Source organism: Tenebrio molitor, chromosome X, assembly GCF_963966145.1.
Source record: "Tenebrio molitor chromosome X, icTenMoli1.1, whole genome shotgun sequence".
Lineage (NCBI taxonomy): Eukaryota > Metazoa > Arthropoda > Insecta > Coleoptera > Tenebrionidae > Tenebrio > Tenebrio molitor.
In genome coordinates, this window is record NC_091055.1 from 4,260,802 (window position 1) to 4,283,057 (window position 22,256).

The 22,256-nt window shown below is 37.6% G+C and overlaps 2 protein-coding genes and 1 long non-coding RNA gene across 5 annotated transcripts in view; 2 read left to right on the forward strand and 1 right to left on the reverse strand.

The window, feature by feature from the left end:
• The window catches only part of Cadps (calcium-dependent secretion activator 1), a 30,792-nt gene extending 15,930 nt beyond the window's left edge, over positions 1-14,862 (forward strand). The window contains 17 exon segments of the mRNA XM_069060421.1: positions 1,213-1,542; positions 1,978-2,244; positions 5,812-6,094; positions 6,151-6,171; positions 6,241-6,429; positions 6,489-6,625; positions 6,674-6,861; positions 6,929-7,030; positions 7,793-7,980; positions 8,035-8,147; positions 10,987-11,163; positions 11,674-11,830; positions 11,880-12,021; positions 12,023-12,542; positions 12,593-12,814; positions 12,864-12,994; positions 13,044-14,862. Of these exon segments, the coding sequence (XP_068916522.1) occupies positions 1,213-1,542; positions 1,978-2,244; positions 5,812-6,094; positions 6,151-6,171; positions 6,241-6,429; positions 6,489-6,625; positions 6,674-6,861; positions 6,929-7,030; positions 7,793-7,980; positions 8,035-8,147; positions 10,987-11,163; positions 11,674-11,830; positions 11,880-12,021; positions 12,023-12,542; positions 12,593-12,814; positions 12,864-12,994; positions 13,044-13,242 (3,366 nt within the window). The 3' untranslated portion in view covers positions 13,243-14,862.
• On the reverse strand, positions 14,602-14,966 carry LOC138139871 (uncharacterized). The gene is made up of 2 exons (XR_011162394.1): positions 14,836-14,966; positions 14,602-14,774 (listed from the first exon to the last, which is right to left on the reverse strand). It is a non-coding gene; the product is annotated as an uncharacterized lncRNA (long non-coding RNA).
• A 214-nt stretch (positions 14,967-15,180) lies between these two features.
• On the forward strand, positions 15,181-22,059 carry Rab32 (RAS oncogene family member Rab32). 3 transcript variants are annotated; one of them, XM_069060442.1, is made up of 5 exons: positions 15,181-15,383; positions 19,572-19,785; positions 19,835-20,016; positions 21,502-21,645; positions 21,692-22,059. In XM_069060442.1, the coding sequence occupies exons 1-5, from the start codon at positions 15,381-15,383 to the stop codon at positions 21,800-21,802; spliced, it is 654 nt and encodes a 217-aa protein (XP_068916543.1). In that variant the 5' UTR covers positions 15,181-15,380; the 3' UTR covers positions 21,803-22,059. The 3 variants fall into 3 exon arrangements, with proteins under 3 accessions (XP_068916543.1, XP_068916542.1, XP_068916541.1); XM_069060441.1 differs by lacking the exon at positions 15,181-15,383 and adding an exon at positions 16,176-16,455; XM_069060440.1 differs by lacking the exon at positions 15,181-15,383 and adding an exon at positions 18,126-19,017.
• Positions 22,060-22,256: the final 197 nt, after the last annotated feature.

Genomic DNA, 22,256 nt, shown 5'->3' on the forward strand with positions numbered 1-22,256 from the left:
CGCGTTCGCCGAGAATACAGAATGAATGTGTTCACGGGACCAAATTGAAAGCGGAAATTATTTAACTTTATTAGCAAAAGAGGGCGAACGGGGGCTGGAGGAAACGCGATTTTTGATCGGCTCCGATTTCTTCTAATCTTGCAAATTGTAAATTGATCGGAAATAATTGTCCGTGTCTGATCGTCTCATTTGCCTTTCTTCTCCCGACGAAAGGTGTCCATTTAATACTTCATTTGGTCTGGACGCCGATCAGATTTTACCATCTGGAATGTCGCCCCAAGAGATATTTTTAGACTCGACATCGCTCGGTGCTCCATTATTTCACTCAAATTGCTTTGCAACAATCGACTCAGACGCGGAGATGTCTCTTTCCGTATTCAACGGCTTTCAGATAGCTGGTCGTTCATGTAAAAACGTTGTTAAATTCTGCTAAAAATACGTAAAAAATCGATACGACCTACACCCGACAAATTCTTAAAAACGACACAAATTTATTGTATTTGCCAACCCGCAAAGAGTCTCTCGAGACCCACGACATGCCGAACATGAAACCAATCCCAGAATTGAGACAATTAATAATTAACAGAGACACATTCGATGTAAGAAACTGGAGCGATCGCGCTCCGCTCTTTTACACTTCTGCTCCCGTTCCTTTTGATTTAAAAAATATTATTTTAATTCACCGTAACCATCAACAGACGCCTCCTTCATTTGGAACAATTCCTGCAATGATGATGAATAGTGAGGATGATTACGACGATTGTTATTGATTGCAGTTATTGTTTGTTGTTGTTGTTGGAAATGGTGGATGCGCCGGGAAAAAAGTAATATGTAGGTTACAACCGATAGAGGAAATTATATTTGCCCGTATAAATCGTCTGAGGACGAAAAAAATAAATTCATTGTGTTTGTTCGAATGCGGCGTGTGCGTCGGGGGTCGAAGGGGTGTTTTTATTTACGAGTGGTTGTAGACGGAAAGGAATCGTAGGTAAACAGATCTATTTTTAGTCTCTAAATATCGGTAAGTAAAGCAATTTGTTGCGGTGAAGTTTTTTGAGCACCAGCTTGACAAATTGAGTATTTAAATCGAGATCGTGTTGGAATAAGGATATCGGTGGGAAATCGTGTGCGATCGCGGAAGTGTTATTGGTCATGTTGTCTTTCTGAGGTGCGTCGATTCGAATTTGTTGTTAAAATCGGACTGGATTCTAGAACCGGAAGTTAATGCCGAAATTTGTACTGAAAGAAATGGAGTCGTTGTACATAGAGGAATTAAAGTCATCAATAAATTTATTGATGGCGAATCTTGAATCTCTCCCGGTTTCGAAAGGATCGATGGACTCTAAATATGGCTTGCAAAAACTAAAACGCTATAATCACAGGTTGCATAACCATAATAATCCGTATAATGTGAAGCATCTTTTGATGAATTATGTTACTTCTTTTAGATCGCAAGGATCTTTAGCAAAATTAGAAGGAGATTCAGCTGACAGTGATACACAACTGACAAAACTTGATGTCGTGCTAACTTTTCAGTTAGAGGTAATTTCGTTTTAAATATGTTGCCGAAGTGCCATTTACAGTATTTACCTCCGCCACCATATTTCATTCTCTTCTACGGCCCACGTTTCTTCCAATTTCTTTGACAACCCTCTCACGTATTATTAAGACGCTTTTAGTTCTTACGCCACTTCGAGATACTCGTGCACTTGTTTCAGATTTTATCGACTTCCGTCTTTACACTCGTCTAACTCCCCTCCCAAGCTTTCATGATCGATTCCATCATACTAATAATAATTAATTATGTATTTTCAATAGCTTAAGCACTTGGTTATAATAATTGTGGAAAAGTTGACCGCTCTGCTAGCGCTATCCTTCCAATCCTCTGCAATACATAAAATAAAGTCAGTGTGTGCCGATTAATTAGCCGCTCTAGTCCAGACTCTACGGACACGTTCTCTAGGGTTCATATTTTAGGTAGTAGTAATGGAAGTAAAAGGTTTAAAATCTCTAGCGCCAAATCGAATCGTATATTGCACCATGGAAGTCGAGAACGGAGAAAAATTGCAAACCGACCAAGCCGAAGCTTCCAAACCGATGTGGGATACGCAAGGCGATTTTTGCACCACGCATCCCTTACCCGTTGTCAAAGTGAAACTGTACACGGAAAACCCCGGAATGTTGGCCCTCGAAGACAAAGAACTGGGAAAAGTTGTCCTCAAACCGACGCCTCTATCGTCAAAGGTAGGAAAAACTACTATCGCCAAACTTTCCACTGATGTCTGACTGAATCCGGAATGCACGTGTGGCCACGACAAAATCACCCTGCCACGAGGAACAAAGGCGGCGTCTCGATTTTGTCCAAAATAATTATCCTGGGGGAGGCTTCGAATAAATACCTGTCTGTCACTCGGACCCGCAACCGCTATCGGGTTATCGATCTGACAGAACCGATTAACCAGAATATCGCTCTTTATTATCCGACTACTCGAATTTCTCCCGAAAAACTCGAGACGAGATAATCTGCATAATTTTTCGCCAGTTTTGACCTTTCAAATATCGACATCTGCGCAAAGATCAAAGGTGATCATCGTGGGCAGTTTAAAAATTCTATTAAATTTTCATCCAAACAACAATCTGAACTGAACTGAAACGAAAAAATCAAGAGTTTTTGCGGCGCTCCTACACAAAACTGAATTCAAATCGTCCAATAAAAGACATTTCGATTCTTGTGGCGTACAGCTGTTCCTAAATAATTGCAGTCAGAACGTGCGGGTGAATAAATACCTGTCAGCGGTCCCTCTTCTTCTATTATGTTGTCGATCTCACAAGATTAATCGACTAGAATATTGCTGTTTCATAAAATAATCATTATCTCTGATTGTGAATGTACGCTTATTAAAAGTACCCGATCAAAATTTCCACCCAAGAAATTAACGCACTTTTAACAATAAACAATACGTTTTCGAACAATTGAAGGTATAAAAAGTCGTTTATGACCATTTCCAAAAGCTTCTGGACGTTATTTCTTGGCATAATGATAATGATCGCATTCACTGCGAAATAAACGTGTCAGTCGCACTCTCCTCCGCCATTGTGTTACCAACCTGACATAATTAATTGGCTCGGATCATACCGCTTTACGCACAACAAAATTGTCGTCACTAAAATAATTGGAAAACGGATTACATACACAGTGTACGTGTTAACAAGAAGCTAACATGTTTGATTTTTGTACTACAAATACCTACTCCCCATTTTAGTGAACATGGCGGCAACCTAATATTTTTCTTCCGGAGAAGCAATACGGTTTGAACATTTACCAATCCCCAAAGTTAATATCGTAGCTATCGCATGAGTCACTCTGATTCACAAGGGGGGTGTCTTCGATTTTTGTGATGTACAGCTGTTCCAAAATAATTGCCTGTGGGGTGCTAAAGGAAAGTCTGCGAAATAAAAGCTTGTCAGCCGGACCCTCTTCCACAGCTACGTTATCGACCTGACAAGATTAATTGGCCGAAGTATTGCCGTTTCGTGTCACAATAACGTCCAAAAACACTCAAAAATCCTCTTGGCCGATTCTCATTTTTTTTACTTTGGGATGAGTTGTTACTAATCTCCTCTTGACGACTTTTCCACGTGATCGTTCGAGTATAATTGCTTTTTTGGATGACAGTCTCCGAGTCCTAAACCAAATCACGCCTGAAGAAAATAATATCGATAAGTAATGTTAGTAAGACTTTGCAGCTTCACTGAACGAGTCGTGACACCACTCGGCTACAACATAAATGGTGTCTTCAGCTTTTACTGCAGCTAATGCGTTATCGACCTGGCGAAATTAATTAACTGGAATTTTGGTATTATACGGCGGAACGAGTGTTCATAAAGAGCTTTCTGCCAGCGAAAAATGGAGCGCTAAGTCATGGCAGAATTGCAAAAAGAATTATGCATTGAATTTGAAAAAATAAAGTCTTCACTTAAGCCAAAAATAAAAATTAGATAAACAAGGACGTTTGAACCCCATTTATGTTCGAAAAATAAGAAATAATGCCGAGTGTTGTCGATAGGTAGGTAACGCTCGCGATCTATCTAAATAAATTTTGACAGTTGACAGAAGCACAAATTTGGTTAATCAATGTGTCACTTAAAATTACCGTATTTGTACCTAAGTATTAATCAAAATCACAGGAAAACAGTCACATCGACATTTATTGTGTTAATAACGTCATTATTTCTTTTGTGCCGTGACACGGCATGGAACATCATTAGTAAAGGGGCTGTACCTGATGATTTTTTTCGTATAATAAAAGAAACTGTATTATTAGATCATCGGACTTGTTATTAAATCCTCGTTCCTGCCACTACTATTTTTTCATATAATTCCAATGTTACAGTACAGTAAATTATAACTGGTACAACAATTAACTACTTAAATGAAAATTATTTAACTAAACTGACCACTAACTGAAGTGGAATTAAATAAATTGCGATTTTTATTGGTCACAGTTTCCCCAAAAGGACCTAATAGGAGGTATTAGGGGAGGCATTTGTCCGAATAAAAGCCTGTCGGATGATCTTACTTTTCTGCTATTGTGTTATCAGCCTGACGCAAGTAATTTGAGCAATATTTCAGTCGCAGCCATTAACGTTGACTTTTTCCAAAATGAAAACGCCAAGTTGGTGAAATTTTAATCGCATTAATTCGAAATTAATTTTGGCAAGCTGTAATTAAATTCTCACTTAACTTATTTATTCATATTTTCTAAACTTGATTAAAAAATTGTTTTTGGATTAAGTCTCGTCTGTATTTGGGCTAAACTAATTAAGTTAGGTGGGGGGAAATTTTTTTTGAGTCGAATATCGGTGTGTTTTTTTCTGTTCCTCCGCGTTACAAATAGTTGGAGGATGACATTTTTCGAAATGTAATCATCTCTAAAGTCAGCGTTGCTTGGCAACACCCTAAAGGGCTGTACAGTACTGGCTTAAACGCAGGCCACGTGATCTTACCGTTTAACGCCATCTTAACGCGCTTTGTACTAACAATAGATTCTTTTCATATTGTTATCGCGAATTTACCGCAATAAAGGGCATATTGCGCCCACAAATGGAGACCTTTTATTAATATATTGCAACTGTCACACCACACATAACTGATAACGCCAGAGCAGACGTTACTTATTTTATCAGGCAGATGGTGTTTCATCAGATCCAAATGTCTCAATAAATTGAAAAAACTGCACATAATTTATTACTTTGAGTATATTGATTTCGTGTTCTACAGTGAATGTTAGGAATGATATGAATTTTTGAATCGTTGTTTGTAGCTCGTTTGCTAACTTTGAACGTCTTTGTACGTCAGTTCAAGAAGAGAAATTTCTTTGTAAAATTTAATTAGTCAGTAAAGTAGTTTTTTTGAAACATAAATATTTACGGGTAAAGGAAGGGGGGAAATGTAGACGATCCGAGATGTAACAAGGTGCAAGGAATTTTAATTAAAAATTTCAATGGAAAACAATATTTGAGGAAGTTTCGAATGGGACGCAGTGTGTTTCTTTGTGTCGTCGAAATCCTCCTTTGGTTCTCGTGGCAGTCGATAATGGGCCGATCTGCATTTGTTATAGTAGACACACAACCTGACACATTGGAAAAATCGGGTGTGTTGTTGTAGTTCTTAGGTCGTAGACAGGTCAGATTTTGGATAAGAACAGTCGACACAAACCACACCAACCTACACTAGGAACCACCTCGTGAGACCCCTAAACAGCTAAATCAGGTGTCGGCTTGTTGATTAATGCGATTGTACTAATTTAGGCACCGGAGTGGCACAAAATGACGATACCCAAAAACCTACCCGACCAAGATTTGCGGATTAAAATAGCGTGCAGGATGGACAAGCCTCTGAACATGAAACACTGCGGCTACTTGTACGCTTTGGGCAAAAACGTTTGGAAAAAATGGAAAAAGCGTTATTACGTGCTGGTACAGGTGTCCCAGTACACATTCGCGATGTGCAGTTACAAGGAGAAAAAATCGGAACCGTCGGAGATGATGCAGTTGGACGGCTACACCGTGGACTACATTGAGGCATCGAGTGGTAAGTTGTCGTCGTCGAGCGAAGCGCCAAAACACTATATCGATCGTATTTTTAAGCGAATTTAATGGTCGGAATGGGTAAGCGTAAGTTTCTTTCTTGTTTACTAAAGCGTCGAGGGCAGAAGTGTTGAAGGCGCGGTTTTACAGATCTAGAAGGTGGCAGATATTTTTTTAACGCCGTCAAGGAGGGCGATAGCATAATTTACGCGAGCGACGACGAGAACGAGTGTCATTTGTGGGTGATGGCGATGTATCGGGCGACAGGCCAGAGCCACAAGCCCACCCCGCCGGTGACGCTCCAAGATAAGAACTCGACGATATCGAAGATTCAAGGAGGTACGTTCGACAAGGGGGAGCACTCCGGTGCGGATCTATTTGCATCGGTATTTTTATAGACGCAGATCGGGCACGAAAGCACGGAATGGAAGACTTCATATCGGCAGATCCTTGCCAGTTTGACCACGCTTCTTTGTTTAAACTCCTCCAAAACCTCACGTTAGAATACAGACTCAACGACCCGTACTGTTCTTTGGTAAGGGCGGAGCGAACGATCGGGGGATGTTAAATTTTATTATTATAGGGGTGGTTCAGCCCTGGCCAAGTGTTTGTTTTGGATGAATATTGCGCCAGATACGGAGTACGGGGATGCTATAGACATTTATGTTATTTATCCGACTTGTTAGATAGGGCTGAAAAAAACATTATGATCGACCCCACCCTAATACACTATAGTTTTGCGTTTTGTGCCAGCCATGTCCATGGAAACAGGTTTGTAGACTCTATCTAGGGCTTAGAATGTTCATCGATTAATTGATAACATTAGCAATGACTTTAGACCTGACGGTGTTGGAAGCGTCACCCACGAAGAGAAAGAAAAGTTTCAAGATGTTAAGGAACGATTACGAATTCTGTTAGAAAACCAAATTACCAATTTCAGGTAAAAATCATTCAGATACTTATGGATTATAAACACGACAAAAACACATTAACAAACACGACTGGACTACTACAACAAAGGACCTGGACGCTACCGTTTTTATCTCGTATTATTTTGCATATCTAGATTAATTAATATTAATATTATAAATTATGTCAAATTGTCAATTCGAATTGATTAATTTCAGGGTGACAGTAAGTAAAGGACTTAGCTTAACTCGTTCCGTAGATCGATTTTTTGTAAATAGTTCATGAACGAATTTTAATAGTGCTAGCTTCCGATTCTTTTAAATTTCTTAGATGAAGCGAATTTCAAGTGCATGACGATTTTTACGTAGTTTAGCATAATTTTCTTTGAAAATAATTCCTTCAAAAACTTTACTCGCTTTTGATGACTTTTCTCGTCTGAATATGAGAGGGCTGACGCAGCGCCACTTCTAATGCAATTGGCAGCAAAATTTATATTTTCCCACCAAGCACCAATCTTCGAGCCTAACTAAATCCATCCAAATTTCAATCTACTTTACACACCTACATACAGTACACCGACACTTTACTGTCAGCATGGTTGTTGTCCGACGAGCAAATGAAGCTTAACTCGGACGACTCGACTCCCTTCTGCTCCGCTTAAGCTCCATTTCTTCTCGACTAAATTTTTTGCATTGTACAGTTCGTAGTTGATCAGATAGAATTTCTCGAGAAATATCTTAAACCGTTGTTGCGAATTTGTAATTAATTTGGAAACCCCGCCACTGTGTTCCAGGTACTGTTTTCCTTTTGGGAGACCAGAGGGCGCCTTAAAAGCGACCCTTTCGTTATTAGAAAGGGTCCTAATGAAAGATATCGTAACACCAGTGCCTCCTGAAGAAGTACGCGGGATGATCAAGAAGTGTCTAGAAACTGCTGCGTTACTCAATTACACTAGATTATCTTCGGAAGCGAAAATAGAAGGTGAGTGGTTGGTGACATCGAGTCGGACAATAAATTATTTTAATGTTCCTGCAGAAGACTTACGAGGGGAAACCCTGGTGCCACCCAGCAAAAAATTAGACGATTTAATTCACTTAGCTGAATTATGTGTTGACTTATTACAACAAAACGAGGAACATTATGCCGAGGTAAGTGTCGTTTTTTACTCCCCCTCTATAACTAAAAAAAAAAAAAAAAATCGAAAGCTGCAATTACGAGGCCAGTCAAAATCGTGCGAAATCGATACCACCCTACCTGATTGATATGCAAGCCATTATTGATTTCTCGGTTGGCCTCTTCAAGTTCGGACTCGACGTCGCTTATCTACTGCCGTTATAGATATATGCATCGAGAGTCCGAACTTGCACTGCTCGTTTTTGAATCGTCCGAGATTGCAGCTTCATCACGAAAAATCATCTGTTAAGTCTTCTTGACGCTCGAGGGGAGTGCTCAAAAAGACTCTAGCCCCTTGTATACATCTTAATTGAAATTAATAATAAAACAGTGTTTCTCATTAATTATTAGTTACGTGAAATTGTAACATTAACTCTTTGTACGTAGATTTATACACTTGACTTTTCCGACTAACACCGTATTTTATGTTCGTTTAATTCGACGAAACTTGAAAGTCGTCAAAAATTCAACGTTGACTCTTTGATTTGATAGAAAACTCGAGTTGTATAAGTGTGAGCGCGGATCGATGCACAACCGTTTATTGAACACAACCGTAACAATGAAATGCGTACCGTAATTATGTTATCGAAATAAAAGACGCGTTCGCTGCCGGTAATAACTATAATCGTGAATGTGGAGAAACGATAAAAACATTGCCGTAAATGTGTTTTCTCTATTCCACTTAAACTTGATATGTCACTGAATTAAACACTTAAATAGAAATTATTTTGATTGATCGACTTCCATTAAATTAAAGTCAGACGTTACGTTAGACACCAAATCCGGTTACGTCAACTCGACTTTCAGACCAGCCGGGAATCTTCTAATTTTACACATACAACTCGACTAATCTGTTTTTGTTTGTTAAAAAACAGTTAAGAATAACAAGACTTGTTATTTTTTTCTTCAGTTAAATATTGCTGGGAGGAATTAAAACGCAACTGTCCTGAAATTGTCATCGTATGTCGAAAATTTAACATTTGACAAATGTGAGAGGTTAATTGTGTCTTGTTGTGTTGCGTTACGCAAACCGAATGAAGTATTAGTTTGTTTTGATTCAGTGGCAGCCAGCTAATTAAATTTTATATAAACTTTTTAAACCAATAACTCTCTTTTGAATGAAAGAAAACACGATTTTGTCGCAATAGTGAATTGAAGACGTACAATTGAAAACATATTTCAATATTTCTGGATGTCCAATAAATTAATACCTTGTGGAAAACCTCTTTCTTCTAACACTGTGACTTGTTGACCTTTTTCAACAAACTTCTGACACTTCCAAATTTTATACACTATTCTTAATCTGGGTGAGTGGTCGATGCGATCAAGCAAGCCATGGACGAGAAGTTTGTGGTTTTACTTTTTCCAAAAAATTATTTTCTGGTCTAAATCAAATATTAACTGTCATCGCTGTCATTCAGATTTCAGATTCAGAATCATCATCAAGCATTCTGTCTGGTATGTGATAATAATAATTAGAATTTGTCAATTACAGAAAAAATTTCAGCGATGGTATTCACGATCTTAGTTTTCATTTGCACTTACCCGTTAAGTTCAGTAAATTTTTCAAAACATTTGAGAATTGTTTCTTTAGTTTGTACTTTCAATACTTGACGCGGCATTTTCATATTTATTTTAAATTCAAACTTAATTAAATTCACAATCTTGAGTCGACGCAGTAACAACTAAATGTCAAATGCGAGTCAAGACTACCAACACACTTTTTCATGGGAAATTTCAAAAATCCCTAAATTCAACTTGACGGTTGACAATTTCCTTAAGATAAAGAATAGTGTAAAATTTTGTAACTTTTTAATTTTAATAATTGTAGCGTCCTGCCAAACACTTTATACAGGGTTTAAATATGGATTGGCATTGAGCTGATGGAAAAAAATCCGCTACAAAAGTTTGAAAGGCGCCGATTTAAATTACAAATTTGACTCGTAAAAATTTCAAATGAAGGAAGAATGCATGGTGTACGACTCATACTCGTACATTTTAATTGCATTTTAATATCCCATACAAAAATAAATAAAAAATGTTTATCGATTTTCTCGTAAGACAATTACGAATCAATTTTTTCTTTAAATATCCGTGAATTCCAAATCTGTTTCGCAACGTATCAACAAATTAACAATTAAACTCTTACATCAATTCCTATTTGATACGTTGGTTTGAACAGAAACTTTTTGACTTTGACATTTTCTAAAAAAAAGTAATTCAAAAAAATGGGCATTTTTGGATGTTGTGTTTGATGTGCCAGTTTCATGTCCTGTAAAAATGTTACAATTAAAGCAATTTCGATATTTTACGTTGTGTCCCGATATATTGTTGTTTATTACATTGTTAAAACTCTTTCTCTGTCAAAATACCTACCATATTTCTAAAAATAATACCGTTGCGAAAAGTTAATGTGGTTACTTTGTTGCTACACTGTGACATCAATAATAAAAGCACTCAGTAGCTCTACAGTCGCTCGTTTGTTATTGTAATTCGATTTACCGCTCACAAATAAACTCGGTAATTGTGTAAAAGTTTTTCTACCTCTCTACCGGAAATTATATTAATGGAGTTTTTTTTTATTATTCAAAAAAGAGAGTAGACTAACAACGAAGTAACAGTTGCGGTTTTTCGCAACGCATTTTGGTCGTTTTTGAGAAATACTGGTGAATGTGTTGTACTTGTACTTGTACAGCTTGTTTGGTGCAGGGAGTCAGTTCGGTCCCTGGACCAAGCTGTGTTTGAATTGAACTAACCCACTTGTACTAAATAACCGATGTATTTAATGTTGTGTGTAATTTTGTGTATATGTAGCAACTGCGCAAGGCAGACCGGCAACCGTCACCACAAGCCGCAGCCTCGGCGGGCACGAACTCTAGTTCGGCCGCTCCGGGCGCTCCGGGCACTCAGGGCCGCGATGCCAAGCAGCAAAACTCTGTGTTCCGCTATTGCATGCCTCAGCATGCCACTTACACCCCACCAGACCCCACGGCACGTACATCTTCTATCTCTTTATCAATTCGATTCTCAGTAGGTATAGTCGGCGGGGTGCGGGCCTTCGCCCGCCCCCGCCGGGGTAGTTTACGATCAGCCAGTTTTCGCAAGGAGATTCACGTTGGACCTTGCGGGAAATGCTTTGCGTCAACAGCTTTCTATACAATTGACACAATACAGAGTCAAACAACATAGAAAACTGCTGATCTGACTAACAGGTGCCGACTGAAACACCACTCACTACTACTCTACATTCAAAACTAGACATTTCCCCGATTGGTGTGCTGAGCGAGTCGAGACGACTCAATAAATTGCTACCGCTTCTCAGTGTAGTGTGGTCCTTCCGTCTTTGGTTTCCGCTCTTGGTGTTGTGTACCTCAGTCAGCGCCTGTCATACTGCATGGTTGTAATGGGTGTTCCCTCGACGACTTTACAGGGACAATTCGTCGGATTTTTTTCCTTTCGACCGTCACGTGCTCACAATAACGTTTTTCTTTTTTCATCCAGGCCTTTGCGTGGTTCAGTGATTTATTAGTAGAACACGCTGAAATATTTTGGTCCTTGTTTGCCGTCGACATGGACAGGGTGCTGGCCGAACAACCGGCCGACACGTGGGACTCTTTCCCTCTTTTCCAAATTCTTAACGACTATCTCAGGACTGACGGTACGATCCAGATCTCATCCTCGAACCTCAAATAATCGTGTCCTTCCAGACAACTTGAAAAATGGACGTTTCCATCAACACTTGAGAGACACTTTTGCTCCTCTGGTCGTCCGGTACGTCGACCTGATGGAATCTTCGATAGCTCAATCCATACACAAAGGATTCGAGAAAGAGCGATGGGAAATTAAAGGGTAAACCTCGCAATTTCATCCCACCGACCCCGTCATCACTTCACTCTTCCAGGAACGGGTGTGCGACTTCGGAAGACTTATTTTGGAAACTGGACGCTCTGCAGTCTTTCATCAGAGACCTCCACTGGCCGGACGCAGAGTTCCGTCAACACCTGGAACAGCGTTTGAAGCTGATGGCTTGCGATATGATCGAGTCGTGCATCCAAAGAACCGAGACGGCCTTCCAACAGTGGTTGAAGAAGTCTGTCACTTTCATTTCGACGGATTACATAATACCGTCGGAGATGTGTGCCATGGTGAATGTCATCTTGGACGCCAAGAACCAATCGTTCAAATTGTGCGCCGTCGATGGGATTGATGTGCATCAATACCACACCAAAATCGACGACCAGATCGACAAGACCTTGGCGAACATGAATCAAGGTATGATCAGTAAGTTGATGTCGGTTCTAGAGGCGACCCTGTCGAAGCTTTCGCGGTACGACGAAGGGAGTCTGATCGGTTCGATCTTGAGTTTCACGGTACGACTTTTGTACGAGTGTGTGGTGCAGATTTAACTAGCGATTTTTAGAACGTTTCGGGCTCCGGAAAAGACATGGGCCAGGGTTACGTGAACTTCACGCGCAACTGCATGGACCAAATCAGAGGTAAAGTCACCGATGAGCTCTGGATTCTAAATTTCTTCGAACAGTGGTACACCAGTCAAATCAACATGCTTTGTAACTGGCTATCAGAACGGTTGGATCATACTTTGCATCCATACCAATGCACGTGCCTTGCCCATATTGTGAAGGTAAACGGTTCAAGTGTGAAGAATTTGCTTGTTGACTCGTTCTTTCCAGAAAATCTATTCCGATTTTGAACTTCAAGGTGTGATGGAAGATAAGCTAAACTCCAAGGCTTATCAAACAATAGCTCAGAGAATGCAAACTGAGGAAGCTACATGTGCTCTTACGATGGGACAGGGAGAAGGGTAACGGTCCTAGATGTGTGGTGGAAACTCGTTGATGTTGTTCTCGTAGGGGGTCCGAAGGTATGGATGAAGACGGTGACAACAGAAGCAAGACCAAGGTCACGATAATGGAGAGTTTGAGCGGCGAAGACGGCAACTACGTCTCGAACATCGGCAACATGGTGGCCGGGAGGGTCGGCAACATTTTCGGAAAAGGCTTAGGCGGCATAAGTACAAAATTCGGTGGTGGAGCAAGCAGTTGGTTTTAAATGAGCAACATTTTTTTATTATAGCTTATATTTTCTCACATGAGTTGAAGCTGGCACTGGCCTGATATTGTGATGGTCCGTTTTTAACTCTAAATAATTTCAAAGCAATTTAGTCAACTTTTGTACCGTGTGTTTGTCCGTTTTTTCAATAATATCGTTCTAATCTACCCATTAATCGGCACCGAGTATCGTTCATTTGCTACCACTTTATAGTCATCAATCAATCGTTCGTTTAGTTCTATTAGTGCAACTATGGCACTACAAATTGAGCCTTCAGGAACACACCACTCGAACTGGTACAATAATTATTCGCAGCTAAAGCACTGGACTCGGCATACGTCAAAATTGCGTTATCAATTATTATCATATGTATCCATATCTAATAACTTTTGTATATATATATATGCATAAATACATATATATTAGATTAGTAATCAATCTGTTACAAATAACATAATACTGGTGTTTGCTAGAGGTTAATACATTTTTATCACATATCAAACACTGAACCGTTTCCGTACATTTTATACGAGAATATGACAACCCTCTTGGTTAATTTTGAGTGTGATTAAGGCCGCATATTTTTTTATCTAAAGTTGGTATTAGTCTTTAAGATTAGGTATACAAAAAGAGTTGTATTTGGTTGTAGGATGTGTTTGTGAGTAGTGTTAGAGATACGTTTTATATAATCAACACGAGTCCAGTGCCGTTGGCCGGTGTAGTGTAAATGCAATTTGGACGCATTTTCAGTATCGATCGCACTTCCTATAAATACAAATTGCGCATTTAGGAATGTATTTTTTTAGGCGCCGCAGATACTGGAAATGTCCGTCAATCGTGTAATTTGCTTCATGTGCTGGCATCGGTTTGTAACGTTCAGGTTTAAGGAGACAGACCCTCGATCTACGACTCAGTTACTATGTTGTTCAGTTAAATTTTAGAATAAACTGATTAAAATAACAACGATAACTAATTGAAATCTTTTATTGTAAAACTGCATGCTGCTGCTAATATTTTTAAAATTCTCTGTAGCTATTTTATCAGAAAAAATTGACAAGTACAAATTTATAATTCGTATAATGTAGTATAGTTATCAAAAATTTTGATGCGTAATTTTTGATAAATGTGAATAGGTGACGATATAGTCATAATTAATAACTCTTCATCACTTCACTATATAATAAAAAAATACCTATATCCAATTGGTTGTTAAAATCTTTAAAGTTTAAAAATATTTCCATATAAGTGTATATAGAAATACAGGATGTTCGTATTTCATAATTACTTTATCTGCCTTTCATGAACATCAAATACTATTATTATAGTAGGATATTATCCAATTAAATAGAAATAACTGAATTTCATAGTAACTCGTTTTTTATTTTACTCTACATTCCAATCTATCTTAACCTATATCGAATATTACATTTTTCGTTTTATCGCAAACGGTCATGGCAATTCTTAGCACTGATTTGTAATAATGTTGGGCCTGTGATGTCAACATACCAAAATGATGCTAAAAATTTTGAAGCCTATATAAATAATTATTTATAGGCTAGATAATATTGTTATGTTTAACTAACTTGTACTTACTGATGGTAAATAAATTGTTTTAAAAGATACACCCCTTTAATACAACAAATACCCTCCTCCCCACCATCTCAATCGACACTTCGTGTATGTCAAAAATAAATCCCCTTGTTGTTATGCAACCAACATCACACGCGAGCGAAAAATTCCATCGATTTTTCCCCAATATTTATTTAAGTAGCTGCCCCCCGTTACACGTTTAATAGTTTTTGGGAACACCAACTCGACGTTATTTTACCAAGCGTTCACTTTCACACAGTAAACAGTTTTGATGTCGTTGTGCGCTGCCGTTATCAGAACATCAAAATTTATTTTGTCTCATCCTTATCAGCAATCAGCGGTCAATGTGGAGCGACTTAAGTAGTGATTGTGGATCGTTGACAATACGTTCAGTATTGTGATAATCACGTGGTAGTGAAAACCAAGACAATACGGCACTGTACTCTGAGTGAATCGAAAAAAAACTTATATAGAAGAGGATTTGCTGTGTCTGGCGCCAAAACCAATGTGTTTATCATTATCAAAAGGGGAAACCCAAACAATTTGAAATGGTAAGGAGAGATGACTCTATTGTTGCATTAAGGCTCGCTGGCCGAAATTTATTTTCCTTGTTTAAGTAAAAAGTAAATTCCACACGTTCACTGTTGTGACCTTATCGTCAACGTGATAATTGGATAAATATGAGATAACGGGAACAAATTTTGTGAGGTTCAGATGGAATATTTTTATAAAATTTCAAATAAATTCAACTTAGTGATACACACCTACTGGAAAAAACGTATTAATTTCAATTTTAAAACAGTTCTAGTTTTCACTAGATCCATTCGTTATTATGAATGTAGGTTTATCGCTATTTACATGTTTTTACTACGATATTTCAAAACAAAGTCAAGTTCTTATCGTTCCTAATGCATGCGCGCTTCAGAAGGTCCAACGACTGAAATTTTAATGTCCATCCTAGTTTTTCCTCGATTCATTTAGACACATTTGTCGATTAAATAATTTAACAAAAATACCGTTATATTAGAACGAGTTGCAACTAAATAGCGCCTTTTGCAAATTTGTAAGTAGTATTTATAGGTCGCAGTTAAAGTTAAAATGCGCGAAAAACCGTGCGAGCGAATATTTACAAATCAGTTGTAAATTTAAACGCGTTTGCCACCGCTGTTAAAACAACAGTTGCGATTTTCTTTGTTCCTGTTGGAAACCAAAAAGTCCTCGTGTTATTTTTTCGTTTTATTTTTAATACGTCCGCCATTTTGCGATCGTAAAGTTAGTGTCAAATTTGATAAGTATAGGTCACTGTCCCTCGCATTTATCTGGTCATGTTAAACGTTTAATTGGCAGTGTCGTGTGAATTGTTCCCTTTAACAATTCCTCTAGTATATCAGACTTATCCATCTGGAGATGATCGAAGAAGTGCCAGAGAAACGTCTGAATCGGAGGACGCGCGGTGAGCGTAATAAAAGACGGGAAAGATATTTTCTTTTCAACGAATCATACGATTACGATACGGAGAGTGACGATCTCAGCGATGACATGTCGCCACCCTCTACGCCCCCTGCTAACAATAATTTTTTCAAAGACGGTGAAAAGTCGAGCGGCGAGGGGAAACCCAAAACGGTGAGGGAATTACCTAGCCTAGATAGTTACGTAGCGACATCTGTGAATTCGAGTGCCGATTACACGGATGCAAGGTGTGATGGATGAAAATGCATAATCGATCGTGAGTTGTAATTTGCCAAATTTGAGGTTTTAATTAAGCAGTTTTCCAAGTTTTACGACATTTTTTAAAGAGACAACACTAAAAAGTTGATGAACATGAAAAACTTACAAAGAGCTCATGCAACTTTTGGAAGTACATATGTATTTTAATTCGGATCAAGTCAAGAGGTTAAAAAATTAAACCTTCAGTGCCCCACAAATTTTAGTGATTATGTTGAAAACAAGATCTAAAATTTTGTTAGAACTTAGGACAGAATTTTCAACATAAATATGTTATAATACAAAAAAAAAACATCATTAGATACTCAAAAATTTTATTTTTGTATAAACAAACATTTTCTTCTTAAAAACATTCATTTAAATTTCTTTATTTAGATAAAAATATGTATATTTTTTTAAAGTGAATAAAAACTTGATGCTACTGCATATAAAATAAAAAATTGTTTGGAAATTTTATAAATAACAAAAGAAGATACATAAAGTAAACTTTTAAAACAGTCAAACTTAAGTCACTTTCTAAGCGTACGCATTAATCCTCAAAATTCCCTAAATATTAGATGTCTTAAGCATGTAAGCGAAACGACTGTTTTGCAAAACAAATTTCAACATTTTATTGTCTTTTATCAACTTGGGGCGTTTTATTTAAAAATAAAAAGAATTTACGATACAAATATAGTACAACGTTTTGTGTACTGTCAATTATTGTATTATTATTTCTGTCACCACTGCGAAAATACAGACGATATAAACGATACAGACCAAGAAATTATTTCCTCGGACATCGAAGTTGCATCAAATGGGGCTACTTCGACTTTAATACCGGCGAAATCACGAGAAAAATACAAAAATTTCGCCTTACGTGACACTTTACCACACTAGTGCGCTAAACCGTGTCATTATGTCGTTCAAATGAATGTCGTAAAGTTTGACACCACCTACCAATTAGTAGATAAACATTTTTATTTAATACGACTTAAAAAATTTGCTTTATTTTTCTTTAAAACATAAATGTATAGATGAACATTTCCGAGAGTGAAAGGGAAATTCCACCAACGTTGTAATGCAAAAACAGAATACTGTCAAAAAGTATCAATTTGTTTTGTGGCACTAAATAGAAGAAATTATTTCCTCGGATGCTGAGATCAAATGGGGCTAGTGTCAGCGAAGTCACGACAAAAATACAAACAATTCACCTTGAACGACACTTTACCACACAAGTGCGTAAAGTGTGTCATTATGTCATTCAAATGAATGCCGTAAGGTTTGACACTACCTACAATTAGTAGATAAAAATATTTTTATTTAATACGACTTAAAAATGTTGGTCCTTTACATTTTTTTTTCTATAAATCTTAAATGTTGTAAAATATAGGTGAACATTTCTGAGAGTGAAAGAGAAATTACACGAACATTGTAATGCAAAAACGGAATATTATATACTTTCAAAAATAATTAAATTCTAGTACGTACTAGATACGAGTAGATCAGCTTCTAAAGAAATTTCACTGTAACTAGGTATAATAATTTAGTTTAGACTTGAATTTTTTGGCCATCAACCGGTGGTGTTAAAATGAATGAAATCTGGGGGATTTTGTTTCTCTTGTTACATCAGAAGCCAATAAAATGGGGGTAAACGACAATGTTGGCAGTGTAAGGATTCGGAAACCATAATTTGATAAAATGGTGCTACAATATGATCACAAAGATGATTTGACTGATATTTGGTGATTGTAATTTGATAATTTGTTTTTATTTTAAAAGCGAAAGCAGTCCGTTCGAAGCGTGAAATCGTCGTTCGCCAACAAAAGGCGGTTTTTGCAACGACCTGTTGGTCGTAATTTAAAATTTCGTTGATATTAAAAATCGCGTTAATTCCTCGTGATGAATCGTGCTAGATTCCAGAAGTAATTCCATTAAACCGTCGTGTTAGCATAGCTTCCCGTCATAATGCAACCCGATCCTCCCCCACCACTCCTTTGTTTGACTTCACCTCCAGTCCGTTATCAGTCCGACACCGCTTTTTACCTCGTAATGTCTTGAATCGCAAAAATGAAAAACACCGAAAGACCGGAGCAAAAACCAGCCGAACCCAAAAAAATCATCATCCCGCCAAAATCTCCGAAACTCCCGAAAGCCAAAAAGCCGAACTTCCTCGTGCGAAAGCTGAAACTGAAGTCGAAGTCGCCGCCGCGAGACCCCCAGGTCAGCCTCTCTCTGCCCAGCACCTCCGTCGGCCGGCAGACCCCCGAGGGCGACGACGGCTTCCGCCTCCCCAAGTCCGTCTCCGAAACGAACCTGACCGAGTCGCGGAAAAGTGCTGGAAATTCGGCGAAAGATAACGAACCCACCGTTGAAAGCCGTCGCCGTGAGTGCGTCGAGGTGCCCGAAAGAGCGCAGAGTTTGGAGGCCCTCAAAGACATGCCCGCCTACGGTGACCTCATCGTCGATCCCGCACCAGCGGTAATAACTTGTAATAACTTCTTGTATCTCCATCGATCAATGTTTATTATGTAATAATTGTCACACGTACACGACTTACGAAAAACCGATAAACTCGTGTGTACTACCAGATTTTGTTTATTTAACTCCGATAAGAATTAAATAAAAACTATTTATTTACTCTCGTACTCACGCGTCATTTCCGCCGTATCAGTCAAGAACGTTTTTTTCAAAAATCGCACCATTTAAATCGTCGAAAAAAAATAACTACATACATATTTACAGCGATTTTGTAGGGTTCGGTTATAAAACAAATAGACCGCAACGGATAAATAAGAATGTTTGTAATTAATAAGATAGGGAATCTGATACAATTTAACAAGGACTTTGATCGTCAATGAAACAAATACTATTGAAATCGAGAAAGTGGGTTCTCAAGAAAAAATATTCTCCTCTGAGATACGTGTTTTTTCTCGGAAGGCGATAAAGTTGCAATAAATATCATTATTTTTAGTATTAAAACCCATTTAATTGACTGATTAATCAATCGCAAATATAAATACAAATTGTTATAGTCATATGCAAATAAAACAACGGAACGGAAGGACCACTTGTACAAGATATTGGTAATCGGCGACTTGGGAGCTGGGAAAACGTCGATAATCAAACGTTACGTCCACCGATTTTTCACGCAACACTACAGAGCCACGATTGGAGTTGATTTTGCACTAAAAGTACTCAACTGGGATGAAAATACTCTTATAAGACTTCAATTATGGGATATAGCAGGTAGTACCGGCGGTTGCTTCCGTTCAAGATTTGAGTATCTATTTTTCAGGGCAAGAACGCTACGGCAACATGACCAGAGTATACTACAAAGAAGCTGTCGGAGCTTTCATCGTGTTCGATGTCACTAGAATAACCACGTTTGAATCTGTTGCCAAATGGAAGACTGATTTGGACTCCAAAGTGCAACTGTCCGATGGATCACCGATTCCTTGTGTTCTCCTCGCCAATAAGGTTGCTCAAATTAAAAACTTATAAAAGCAAAAAGGGGTGTGGAAACGATTGGCCGCTTTATGGACGCAAAATTATTTTCAGAAAAATTCAAAGCACACAACTTTTTGACAACAATTGTAAACTGTGCAACAAGTTTTCGTTACCTAATGTGGTACAAATGTTCAAGAAATTTTTCGCCAAAAAGGCTGAATCATGATTTGGACGTTTTTGGATTTTCGTGGGTGCAAAGAAAGCTTTCCACGTAATCTTCAAAAAAGATTTTTGTGGATGCAGGGAACGCTTTTCACCTACTCTTAAAAATTAAAAAATTATTACAATTGTCACAATTCATTTAGAATCTTTTGAAAGTTTTTTGGTTAATTTTTTCTGTTTAAATTTTTTTCTGAACGCTTTCTACCCAGTCTTAAAAAAGAAAAATTCATTAGAATTGTCACAATTCATTTAGAATCTATTTGAAGCTTTCTGATTATTGATGCAAAAAAGGCTTTCCACCTAGTCTTAAAAAAAAAAACATTACAATTGTCACAATTCATTTAGAATCTTTTTGGAGATTTTCGGTTTAAAAATATCTTTGTGAATGCAAAGAACGCTTTCCACCTGGTCTTAATAAAAACTGAAAAAAAGTTTCTAGATTTCAGTGTTACATTCAAAATGAGTGCGTTAATAGCTTTGTTAAAACAGCAAATTAGAAAATAGTATATTAAAAAACAAGTTTCATAAGACCAGTCTTGAAGCACGAATTCAAGTTTAAAAAACGAGTGGCGTAGCCACGAGTTATTTTAAAGAATGAGTGTTTCAAGGTCTTATGAAACGAGTTTTTTTTACTTTAGTCGGTTTAGGGATTTTTGTGGCGGTTGGTTATGTCTTATTTTAAAAGTAAAAATTTGATCTAGTGGCCTTTTGTTTTATCCAAATTCTGTCACAAAACACGAATATGGAAGCTAATCAAGATAATCTTGCATGTACGTCCCTTGAAATACGTGAAATCGCTAAAAATACGGTCAAATTTTTCCACTGGACACTTCCTGTTCTTGGCACATTTTCTAATTCTAATTTAAACTGACATGCATGATAACATAATTCCGCATCAATCTTTGCCAACCTAAAAAAAATCGTAAAATGTTCCGTGCATTAATGGCTATAATGATAATGACATCGTAGATGATGACGTCGCGTTCGTTATTAAAGAATCAAAATGGAGGCCAATTACAAAAAATTCATTGCAGTTGTCAGAGTTTATTTAGAATCTTTTTGGAGCCTCCCGCTCAATTTTTTTCTGTTTAATCTTTGTGGATGCAAAGAACGCGTTTCATCTAGTCTTAAAAAACAAAAATTTATTACAATCATTTAGAATTTTTTTTGTAGATTTTGGTCAGAATTGGCGATAGCTGATCTCGTGACGTTTGTGAAATAATCGTATCTTTTTGTCACGTACGAAGTTTAAAAGACAGTATTTTACACGATCAATTTTTTTTTATTTTACAGTGCGACCAACCGAAAGAAGGTCTGGTGAACAACCATAATAAAATGGACGAGTACTGTAAAGAAAACGGGTTTACGGCGTGGTTCGAGACTTCGGCCAAAGACAACATAAACATAGACGAAGCCGCCAGAGCTTTAGTAAACAAGGTATTGACAACAACTTAAAGTGTTCAATCTAATCCTCTTGTTCCAGATCCTTGAAAATGATACTCTACTCAACGTAGAATCAGCCAAAGATCAAGAAAAATTTTCGATAACTAAGGAGGCGAATGCTCAACGAAATGGAAAATTGTGTTCTTGCTGACGTATTTTGTTGTCTTTTTCTACGTTTCTCTACATATCCATCGTTTTGTCCTAATTATATTAGATTTATTTTAATCATTTTATAAATTTGCAAACAATATTGTCCTTACAAGCCTCCATCTCTATACGTAGCATTGTTACATTTTTAAATTTGTGATTTAAGATCGTAATAAAACACCAGTATTTGTTGATTGAGAACGCAATCATGTTACTACACCCACAAAGCTTCGTATTTTAATACATACACTGCAGTTTTTATATTTTTTTGTTTTATTACAGCGCCATCCCGACACTTTAAAAAAAAAAAAAACAAATCACATTAAGAGTGAGAATTTATTTGTAATTTGCGCACAGGCCAGATTTTAAAGCCACAATCCCGAGATTTTTCCTTTCAAGAAAGTCAGTTTTTTTTACAAATGTGGACGAAAAAGTATTTAATACATGCTGTAATGTAT